We start from the raw sequence: 12,267 nt of genomic DNA, 5'->3' as shown, positions 1-12,267 counted from the left end.
AATACCTCCCGTGACCCTACAACCCAATTACACCAAATCCCTTTCCTTATACTCTCCTGTAAGCTTTTGTTTAGGCCCCTGGTATAGTATTGAGCAGGAGTATGTAAACTAAAACCCCTGGGCCAAATCAGCATTCTGCTTGTCTTTGTAAATAAAGTTTTATTGGCACATAGTCACGTCCATGTATTTATATGTTGTTTGTGGCTACTCTCACACTGCAAAGCTGAGTTGAATAGTTGCAGTGGGAAACATGGTTAGAAAATTTATTTATAATCTGGCCTTTAAAGAAAAAGGTTGCCAACCCATGGTGTAAAGTGTATATTACTGTCTATGATATTTGCCCCTGTGTTTATTTCTGCCCCCACTAAACTCTTTAAGTTCCATGTGGTCAGGGAGTGTACTAGGATTGTTTAAAGCTGTATCTCAGCATTTAGTATGGCTCCTGAAACGTAAATGGTCAAGACATATTTGTTTAATGAATGAATGATATATCAGTAAGTAACAGAAAGCAGGTGGAACAAAGGGACCATTTTAGAATTGTGGGTATGGTTCAGGGGAACCACAAGGGATACTGTAGAACCCAGGACTAGGAGCAGCTGAGCTGTTGCCACCTCCTAAGCCAGAAGAGATGAGAGGAGGCAAAGTGTTTTGAAACCACGGAAATGGACAGAGTTGTGAAGAGGAGTGGTAGACTTTGGTGAAACTGAGCACTCAGGGAGAATGAACCTGGAGAACGAACACCCTGACCTCGGGCTGGTCCATCCCTACCTCTCCTATAGGAAGGGGAGAAGGGTGGAGAGAGCTGAAACTGAAACCAGAGCCTTCTTGCTAGTTTGTTCTGGTCTGGTTGGAAGCTCTTCTTTGCTGGTGGTACATGGTTCGGGCAGGGCTTAATTCTGGCCCCTCTTAACCCCTTTCACGAGCAGGAATTCCTAGATCATACTACAGGAACTGGGATATGGAGGCATTACACATCTGAAAGGTTACTCAGGAACACCTGCCCTCATCCTCAGCTCTTAACGTTTCTCTGTGATCCCCCCATGCTCCCTGCTGTCACTGTGCCACCATGATGCACTTCCGTCCCATTTCCTCCAGGAGGCCCTTTGAGTTCCTGCCTCCCATCTCAGATTGCCAATTCCATTGCGCCTGTGGGATTTAGACCATGTCTCTTAATATGGGATTTTGTAGATTCTTATGTTGTTTTCCAGGGAGCTTTTTAGTCTTGGCTCATCTCAGCTGGACTCCAAGCTCCCTGAGCCGAAGAAGTAAATCTATATTCTTTTAACTTTTTAAAAAATCTACTTGGTAATGTGCTCCCAAAATACGAAATTATAGATCTCAAAATTGTTATAAATCTCACAATTGACAGGACTTTTTATAGGTCATGTAGTCTACCCTCCTACCCATCACGGGTAGACATCATGCCCAACATGGGTTAGCTACTAATCTGTGCTTGTAGACTCCTGTGAGAGGGAGCTCCCCTCATCTTTCCCATGAACAGAGCATTCTATATATCCTTGGTGTATGGGGGCAGATAGTCTTAAAAGTTTGATATGGACTAGTGGTGTGTTCTCTATATACATCTCACCATCACAGATAAACATCTTTTTTGAAGTCCATTATAATCTGCATCATCGCATCTTCTCCCTAACTATTGTTGACTGTGGCTGAAAAATGGACTCTTCTGAATACTATTTAGAAAGCATTTCCTCACATACTTTATCTGTGGAACCTCCTGATACTCCTATAGGCCTGGTAGTTTAGGTTCTATTTTTATAGAAGTCACAGAATGACAACTGGGGCTTAGTTAAGTGCCTTTCCTAAAACCACACAGCTAAGAAGGGAGGAAGCAAGGATTCAAATTCGCATCTACTAGATTTACAGTCAAAGCCCTTGTCTCCACACTGTGTTGTTTTTTACTCCTCCCTCTTTCCAGATGTGCCACAGCAAGACGAAAAAATTTTCAGGAATGCCACAGATTGAATCAAAAGAAGGATATGAATATACATGTGTCAAGATAGGGATGGTGGCCTGCCCTACAAAATCTCATTTTTGTTTCATTCTTTTCCATGTTTTTCTGAATTATTCTTCCTTGCCACCCCACCCACAGTGTCAAACAGATGTGAAAATACCACAAAGCTCCAAGTCTCAGTATGTGATTCACTGATTGGGAAAGGAAGAAATAATCCAGGATATTGCCATGGTGATGCCTGTTTATGGAGGCAGCACAGCAGATGATGAGGAACATCATGGGAACCAGACACGGGCAAACACAGCGAGATAGTCTTCCTGTATGAGCCTGTAGCAGGGCCCAGCACTCCTCCTGGGCAGGACTCGTTGGGTACCTGGGGAGGAAGTGTGCCATCTTGGATGAATAGGGGCCGCAAATCCGCTAGGACAGTGGTTCTCAACCTTCCTAATGCTGCAATGTGTTTTCATTGTTAAAAAGGAGTCGCGACCCACAGGTTGAGAGCTGCTGCACTAGGAGGATGCCTTTGATTTTTTTTCAAGGTGTGGGGACAGGAAATGTGTTCTGTTCTATTTATTTAGTTCTTAGGACATTTATGCATGCATTCTTTTCTTCCCATTCAGTTAATAACTTGATGCAACAGAAAATGCTCTAATTGTAGATGGGCAGAATGCTATGATGGGTAAAGCCAGTGGCCTCTGCATTCAGAGAGCCTAGATTCAAATCCCAGCTTTGCGACTTACTAGGGTATTACCTTATAGCAAGTTTCTTTACTAGTTAAAAAATTTTTTTAAGCTGAAGGAGGGTTCAGCCTCTTCATGTGAAAAATGAGATAATAATAGTTTCTACAACATACGATTGCTATCTGGGTTAGAGAAGATGAACACAAAGTCCTTAACAGAGTGCCTGGCGCATAGTATAGGTCCAACAAGTATCAGCTCTTTTTAAGGCTGATCCACAGTATTTTATCTGTTGGAGTAAGATAATACCTACCTTTCAGAACTGTCACAAAGAAAAGAAAAAAAGAATAGAAAGCTACTGTCTTAAAGATATTCCATTTGTCAGTATAGATTGCTATAGCATAGCTCTGGAGTCTCAGTGGTTTAGGAGCTCTTTCTTGTGGATGTCTGAGTCTCATGTGTGTAAATGGGGAGGCAAGGGAGGACAAGGTATCTGCTCTTGAGTGCTGTCATTCTTTCCATTTGTCATCCTTGGAATCCACTGTAGCTACTGAGCCCAGCCCTAGATGAGAGAAGAGAAAGAGCTGGAAGACTGGGCAGCACTTCTGCCCCTGAGATAGTGATGTGAACTCATCACATGGTTGCAACCTATGTGCAGGGAGTGCTGGGAAACGTAGTTTATCTGTACACTCGAGACAGTGAAAATAGTTTGGTAGACAACTTAGCTATTTGCCACAACATTCAATGAATGTTAATCAACATTAACATCATAGTGATACCCATGGTATCCTTAGTACTTCTTGGAGGAATGGGCACCCCTAATTATGTATGTAATCATTATTCCTTCAAGCCTGAGAGAAGGGTCAGTTCTCACCTTGCCTCCAGAATGCTATGGCTTCCTGTAGCCCCTTTGAGCCTTCTTTGAGCATAATGACAGAACTAAGGGCATCAATGGTGGCAGGCAAGTCTCAGAAAGGACTTGCCATGGGGAACCAAGTAAATAGGTTTCCATTGTTAATGGCCAATTAAATACTCAGAAGGTAGCTTCTTCTTCATTTCTGGTCTGCCTCTCTATTGTAGCACATGAATCACCCCCAAACTTTACGGCTTAAGATACAGCACTCGCTTTGGTACAGTCATGTGTTACTTGATGATGGAGATCCCTTTTGAGAAATGCGTTGCTAGGCAATTTTCATCATTATTCGAATATCACAGAGTGCACTTCACAAACAGAGATGGCACAGCCTACTGCACACCCAGGCTGCAGGGTGCAGCCCATGGCTCCTAGACAGCAGGTTACTGTACTGAATGCTGCAGGCAATGGCAACATAAGGGTGCGTATTGGGGTAGCTAAACACTTCTAAATATGAAAAGGTACAGTAAAAATATAGTACAAATAAAAGATCAAAAATGGCATACTTGTACAGGGCACTAGGAATGGAGCTTGCAGGACTGGAAGTTGCTCTGGGGGAGTCAAAGGTGAAGAGTGAATGTGAGGGCCTGGGACATCACTGTACAGTAGACTTTATAAACACTGTTCACTGAGGCTACACTGAATTTATTTAAAAAAAACTTCTTTAGTAACAAATTAACATTAGCTTATTGTAACTTTTTTACTTTCGTAAGCTTTAAAAATTTTTAAACTTTCTGACTCTTTTATAGTAACACTTAGCTTAAAACACACATTATACAGATTTACAGCAATATTTTCTTTGTATCCATAAATAAGTTTTTTCCTACTTAATTTACATTTTACACTTTAAACATTTTTACTGCAAATGAAGACATAAGCACACAGGTCAGCCTTGGCCTACGCGGGGTTAGGATCATCAATGTCACTGTCTCCTAACTTCACATCTTGTCCCACTGGAAGGTCTTCAGGGACAATGGTACGCATGAAGCTGTCATCTCCTATAGTATCAGGGCCGCCTTCTGAATACTTCCTGAAGCACCTGCCTCAGGCTGTTTTAGAGTTAGCTTTCCTAAAAATATAAGTAGAAGTAGTACACCTAAATTAAGGTAGAAAGAATAGTATAGTAAATATATAAACAAGTAGTGTAGTCATTAATTATTATCAGATATTATATATCAAGCATACAGGCAGTCTTGGGGTTATCGATGAGAAAGGTTCTGTAGGTTGTTAAATTGAATTGGTATGTAAGTTGGAACGGGAATGGGTACAGGACCTACCTGTAACAGCCTCTGTTCATAAGTGCAAGTCATACATCAATTGGATGTTTGTAACTTGGGGACTGCTTGTAATTATAGTGCTATACTCTATATTACTGGCTGTGCAGTAGGTTTGTTTACAACAGCATCACCATAAACATGTGAGGAACACATACTAATGATGTTATGATGGCTGGGATGTCACCGGGTGATAGGGATTTTCCAGCTCCATTATAATCTTACGGGACAACCATGATGTATGTGGTCCTCACTGACCAATGTGTTGTTATGTATTACCTCGCACAGTGTCTGTGGGTCAAGGAAGTCTAGAGTGGTTCAGCCAGGTGATTCTGGCTTAGGGTTTCTCATTAGGTACCTCATTCTCTCCCCGTCCTCTCACAGGGTCTCACCAACATGGCAGCTCCAGGTTATCTGCTTTTCTGTATGGCAGCTCCAGGCTCCAGTGAAAGTGCTGAGAGAGAAAGGGAGTGCCTCTCTTTCCTTACGTCTTCTAACCCAGCCTCAGAAGTTCTGTTCCATTGCTTCTGCACCCATCCTGTTTGTCCAGGCAGTCTCAAAGGCCTGCTCAGGTTCAAGGGAAATGGGTATAGACCTTACCTCTTAATGGGAAATACATCAAATAAAGAAATTACAGATATATTAAAACACACTTTCCACGTGTGCATCTAGACACCATTCCTGCTGTCTAGCCCAGATCTCACCTCCTGCTGGTAGTTTAGAAATCATCCTAACCTGTCATACGCTGATTCCCTCCAAGGCCAAAGCTGAAGGCTGTAAAAGTCCACAAGAGCCTGGGCTGGCCCTGCGGGGGCTGGTGGTGGGATGGGAAGCCTTTGCTCACTATCAATATAATTAATTTCCATTTTCAGCCAAGCAAGCTGAAGCCCATGCTTTGGGTTTCTCATCATTCTGTGGTCTGTGAATAGGAGAGGATTACAAAGCACAGAGGCTCAGAGAGGTTAAGTAAGTTGCTCAAACTCCCACAGCCCCAGTTGTGTGGGATTGGATGATGAAAGGTGGGACCGAGATTTGTTGCAGATCTGTTGCAGTTTGAAGCCCAGGAGCTCCTTGCCCTTCTCTTGGGCAGTGTGTTTCAGAGGGGGGCAACAGAGCCCAGTTGAGGAGTAGGGGGCCCTTGTGTCACTTTGCAGGCAGATACCATGGAAATAGTTTTCATAGAAATGCTGTAAAGGAGAGGAAGCCCAGCACGAGGCGGCTGCTCTTGGTGCCAGCACTCTACTCTTACCTATAGAAAGATTCTACACTAACAGGAGTGTCCTGGGGATCCCAGGATTCATCTGCAGGCACAAAGTTTGGGGCCAGGGCAGTCAGCTTCTGTTGGTGAGTTGAAATTTCAGAGCAGAGGTGACTGTTGTAGTAATAGCTGCCACAATTGAGCATTTAACAAGTGTCAGATAAGCGCTGTGTGTATGTCCTCTCCTTTAACCCTCCTAGAAACTCCTGAGCTCCAGATTGTCAGCCTTATTTTGTAAACGGAAAAACCTGGCCCCCAAAAGGAAGTGGTTTGGCGTTAGGTCATCCAGTAAGCTGCGGGGCAGGGATTCAAACCCAGGGCCGCTGGCCTCTGACACTTGGCCCCCAAACACTGACTTTGTGCCTGGGACAACCTCACAGCACACCCTGCCCCTGCAACATCCTCAGAATTTTAGTGGCACACTTTGTGCCTTTTTACATAATAAATATTAATTGAAAATATCAGTGCCACAGCTACTAGCACAGCTGCTGACACACCATGCTATGTCCTAGTAATTAAAGCCATAGTTGCATTGTCATATTCACAGTTGTCAAGGTCCCCAAACATCCATCCCGATTCAGACGGAAGCTGAGGATAATGCTTGTGATGACTGAGAGCTTGCAGGCTTCTATCTGCTGATTTCTCATCCTGGCATGGGCAACCCTTTATTTTCCTGTGTAATGCTTGCTCTCTTTTTTTTTTATTAACCAGCACTCACATTAGTCTGAGAAGTCTAAGTATTTCTTTTCTCTATCACGGTTATGAGACAACTCTGATGGCTGCTTTAGCTGTTAGAAAACTGGATGAGGAAAGGAGGGGTGTGCAGGTGAGGTTATTCAAGGACTCGTTTGATTTTTATTTCTGCATCATTTCTGACATCAGGAGAGTAATCTTTCCTCAAAGTTGATTTTTTTTCCTCATTAAAAGTGCTAGAATCTGAAAATTGCTCCCTTGTTCCTTTAGGCAACTGTATAACTCACTCGTTTTTCTGAGGCATAATAAATTCTAAAAGAGAAATTTTAGGATTTGACTAGGAAAACCAAAGAACAGGTGAACATTTGTCTCATCCTTGGGACAATGGCCTCTTAGTACATAAATGTGTTCTGGAGGAAAGAAAAGCTAGTTTACAGACACCTTGTTGAATCTCCAAGGGCCTGAACCCAGAGGAGTTTGTCATAAGGCGGAATATATAGGAATTGATTACTGGGCATTCATTCTTGAAAACTGTAACACATCCCATCTTGATGATTTTAGTGAACACAGAAAATTCATACAGTTGTTCACAGGTTCATTGCTGACTTCAATTTTGCCTCCACCTGGTTTCTACCATCCATCCTGTCCCCTCCATTCTGGCCAAGTGCCATCACCAAAAGGCTTTCAGCTCCTCTATAGCCATGTCTCCTCTTTGGGGCCACTTTTTGGTGCTTACACCTCCAAGCTGAGGCCAAGTAAGTCAGGGAGCTGTCTTTGTGTGTGAGGTACCTCTGCTGTGTGCCAGGCATGTACTCTGCTATGTTGGGTTGTGGAGTTAATAGGATATAGAGTTTGCACTCCAGGAGTTTGCAGACTAGCTAGGAAATGGACAAGTTACATCCTGTCAATTGGTATCTAGCTATGTACCAAAGTCAGTTAAGAAACTTTTGGTTTCAAGTGATAAGAAATTCAACTCAAACTGCTTTAAACCAAAATATATAAGAGATGGGATAGAATAGCTTGTGTAAGTTCAAAATTCTCAGGTATCTGGCTTCAGGCATGAGTGGCTTCAGCACTCACAGGAGAGCATCAGGATTCAGGCTCTTCCCATCTGCTGGTTCTTTTCCTGGTGGCAAGATGGCTACTGGCAACCCTGAGCGGTTTATCAATCCCAGTGGATAGAGAGATATTGGGAATTCGAGTTATGTATGCATCTCTGAAACAATTGCTGTGGTCAGAGGGGTTGAAAATACTTACAAGCCTGGCCTGGCTCAGATACCCATCCTGGGAGCTGGGAAGAGGTATTATCCCCCACCTCGTATGACAAGAGCTGAGAGTCGGAGGAGGGGAGACTGCCACAGAAAACTTTGTTACCTGACGAGGGGGCCACAGAAGCCAGGCAGTTAAGCATAACAGAGTTCTACTATATGTATAATGAATGGTTTATTCCATACAGTATCCTTAAGGTTAGTTGGGCATGCTCGAGGGATATCATTAATCACTGAAATTGCCTTCTCCTTGACAAGCAACATCCCTCCAGTTCAAGTTAGTCTGGATAGAATAGACCATAAGTATAACCTGCAAAAGCCTGACCTGGATTTGCTCTCCATTGCAGTGACCTGGACAGAAATAATATCACCAGGATCTCCAAGATGGATTTTGCTGGGCTCAAGAATCTCCGAGTCTTGTAAGTAGGAGGTGGTTCTCCAGTGCGTTTTCTTTTTTCAACTCTTCAGGAAAAAAAAAAAAAATCTACTGCCTTAACATTGCACTGCCAAGCACCAGATAATAGGAACTCACCATTCTGCAGCAGAAACCTCATCATTAGTGTAGCCAAATGCTCACAGGTATCACATTCTGTATCTTGATGCTGCTGGCTGAGCTAGATCGATGGAAGAACTTAGTTCAAGTGACAGGGAAAACAGAAGGCGATAAATGAATAAATCAACCTGCCCAGCATCTCAGATGACAGCAATGTCAGGTTGACTAACCATGCTTCCTTTCCATAGAGATGATAATTTCTTCTCCAGCCTGTGCTTTAGAAGACCAATCAGGACAAAAGTTATTTATCTTGTTGCTTGATGGAGAGGAGGGAGGGGGAGAGAGAGTCAGAAAGGGTCAGAGCGCTTGCTGAACACCCACAGCTATGTGGACAGGTAGCAAAATTTGAGATGGACGTTGATGGAATAGGGGCACAAGGAATATTGGGTTTCATTGCAGAATATTGAAGAGTTTCATCCCTCCTTAAGTCTGTGGGTGATAAGAAGCTTCCCAAGTACTTGCTCATTGAAAAGTCTGAGACATCCAGGGATATAAGAGAAGAGTAATTAGATCTTGGTTCCTCCTCTATTCACTGGTTGATGTTGATGCATAAGTGTGGCTTGAGACCTGGATGGAGTACAGCCTGGGCAAGTTGCCACTGCCTTGGTGTTTTTTGTGTTGTGAAATCTTGGCTAGGAAATCATTACTGCCCGTGTAACCTTGGGCAAATCCATGTACCCTTTGGGGCTCTAGTTTTCTCATCCGTAGTACAGAGAATGAGCTGTTTGAAACCTTTTCAGCTCTCGTAGTTATACATACATATATATACACATGTACATTCACACTTAATGTTTTCATGAATGGTCTGGTTATTCTCATTACCACTTGTGAATTGTTATTTGTTACTTTCATAACATTTTTTTCTTTTATGATTGAGAAGAATTAGGAGTGTTGACGATGATGGTAACCAACTTGTTCATGCTACACCTTCCACGGGCCCAGCACAGTGTTACATGGAGGTAACATGCGGCAGGCATCACTGTCAACCCTTCCATGCAGCAAGGAAAAGGCTTGGATAGGTTAAGTGGTCCTGACGCCATCTAGCAGGTGATGGAAGGAGTCAGACTGTGTGCTTTCTGATTTTCCTGTAGTGCTGCCATGTGTATCAAGGGGGCTTAGAAAACCAAGGCAGGCATAGACCCCCTGTTCTGTACGCGCAGCTCTGATGTGCAAGGGATTGCCTGAGCTTCTCTGAGCTCCAGCGTGTGGGAACTTGGGGATCTGAATGCTGGGTCTCCAGCGAGCGGATGCTCACCCCACTGGCGTGTTCTCCAGGCTTTGGTCTCACACTTCTCTCCCTGCCTTTGGAGGGAGGACCTACTGTGTGCCAAAGCTTTCTTTTGCCATAGCATCCATGGGTCTGTCAAGTGACTGGCAGCTCAGACAAGATGTGTGTATCAGAATTGAGATTGGAATGAGGGGGAGGGGATTCTGTCCTTCAGTTTTAGGGTGATTTTTATTGAAAAGATAAAGGCAATAACTCAGTATTCCATGTCATTTGCTAGGATAAAAGACATTTGTTTAACTTCTCTATTTTTTTTTTGTTTGCATTTCTTCCTCCTGTGTCTGTGAGGTTTCCTTTCATACAAATCAGAAGTTTCACCCAATTCCTTAATTTCTAACAACATCAAAAAATAACTCTTTGATTTTCCTACTATTACATTAGAAAGACTAATAAAAATTCTAATTTTCATCTCTACTCTCTGAAAATGTAATAGAAAGTTTAAAGGAATCACAAAAAATTGTATTAATATCCTCTGGATGGTCTACAACATTCCTTTGACTACAGTTCATCTTTTCGGTTAATTGGTACATTCTTTTTATTTTGATAAGCAATACCAAAAAGCCTTACCCTACACCACTTTATAGACTCTGTTATATATGGTGTTTCGTTATCTTCCTTATCAACTCAAAGACAATCCTATCCAAGTAGCCCTTTATTACTGTAAAAGGATCTGCTAGGTGGAATAGCTGAAATGCTTTCTAAGTAACACCAATAAAATATCCAGACATTTTTACCATATTTTCCTTCAGTCTATTCTTTTTAGCTGAGTAACCTAGACAACTATCTTTTTAGAAAAGCTTTCTTCACACCTTGGCACATTCCCCATATCTGTTTCTTATTTACAGTTTCTAGAGAAGCCAAAAAAGACTCAATAGTGTTGGATAATTTGAGCTTGCCACCCATTCCCATGCAGAGCTTTTAATGTGAGTGAAAGCAGATCAAATGGTTATTGGGGTTCTCCAGTCTCATCCTGGGGCAATTTTCCCCAAATGAAGGGCATCCAAGGATAATATATAAAGATTGTCCATGTCATTTCTTTCTCCCACAAGAGGGGAGTAGGAAAATGTCTTTTCTGGTGGTGTCAGTTATATTCCCTTCTTAGTCTGTTTAAGAACTCTGCTACGCTCGCAATGTGGGAGTCAGCTTTATCCCAAATGAGGTTAATAAAAAAGTTAAACTCTGCCCCAACTATCATCATATGAGGGGGGAGGATTTCCGATTCTGATCCAGTGTTAAAACTTAAAAAAAAAAAAAAAAAAATGCCGAAAGAGCTGAAAATGAATACAATCTGTGTCCCTCTAACTCAGAACAGACTCCAGCCACAGACAGCACTTCTGGGCATCCAGCCCTTCCTGGTTCTCCTGTCCTAACGTTGAAGGGGTTGTGAATGACTTTGGTGCATAATCCTGGCTTGTATTGCAGCCTACAGGTCTGGATGGGAGAGTCATAGCATGTTCATTCATTGATTTATTTGTCCATCAAGTATTATTTATTGAGCCTTTGAACACCAGGTACTGGACTAGTCTCTGCTACATCTAGGAAGTAGCTCTTAAGGGAGCTTGTCAGTCAGGGTCACAGCAGGAAAGAGATGATACTTAACATGGAGCAAATGAGGAGAGCTAAATAGAGAATTATTCATAGATGTGTGGGCAGGGTTAGGAGAAACCTAGAGGAGACGGCACCGTTCCCTAAAGGAGGACCACGGACCATATCATGAAGCATCTTAGCAGGGAGGAAGGGGAATAAATGCTCTAGCTGGGCACATATCTCATAGGATGTGCTTGCATTTCTTCTCCCTGTTTTGGAAGAGGCTCGTAGTGGTAGATTAATTAGTACAGAACTGAGAGATTCATCATTGGAGGTTGGAGTTAAGCTTCTTCAGAAACACAGAATGTGACACTCAAGGGCCCCAGAGATGGTCTTTGTTACAACTGGGAAATAATGACTGCAAGTTCTGGGATCAGTTGATTAGCAGTAAAAACTTAGCTGAGCAAACCCCCAGCCACTAGTATTGAACTGGTTCTCTGTGTAACACAATGTGCTTGTGTAAGGCTATTTGCATATGGCAGAATGGAAAAGAGAAGGGAAAGAACATTTATTGAGCTTCTAATTGAACTCCAGATCCTGGGTTAGATAATTTAATTACTTATTCCATTTTTATTCTTATAAGACTGTATGCAATGTTTTATTTTCCCTGTTTTACAAATGAGGAAACTGAGTCTCAGAGAGGTTGACCGGCTAGTCCAATATTACACCATCAGGATAGAGTTATAACACCACGGCATTCTAGCCAGGGGCAGCAAAGTGAGACTATCAAAAAAAAAAAAAAAAAAGAAAGAAAAAAGTGATTCAAAACTAAATCTGGAAAGTACAC

The 12,267-nt window shown here is 42.5% G+C and overlaps 1 protein-coding gene across 1 annotated transcript in view; it reads left to right on the top strand.

Annotated features, from left to right (window-relative positions):
• Positions 1 to 12,267, top strand: part of SLIT3 (slit guidance ligand 3) — a 677,992-nt gene that overhangs the window by 38,757 nt on the left and 626,968 nt on the right. The window contains exon 2 of the mRNA XM_053566757.1: positions 8,403 to 8,474. Within this exon, the coding sequence (XP_053422732.1) occupies positions 8,403 to 8,474 (72 nt within the window). The remainder of the gene's footprint in view (positions 1 to 8,402; positions 8,475 to 12,267) is intronic.

The sequence above is a fragment of the Nycticebus coucang genome, chromosome 17 (genome assembly GCF_027406575.1).
Source record: "Nycticebus coucang isolate mNycCou1 chromosome 17, mNycCou1.pri, whole genome shotgun sequence".
NCBI lineage: Eukaryota > Metazoa > Chordata > Mammalia > Primates > Lorisidae > Nycticebus > Nycticebus coucang.
The sequence above is the reverse complement of the archived record's forward strand: the minus strand, read 5'-3'. Positions and strand labels throughout refer to the sequence as shown.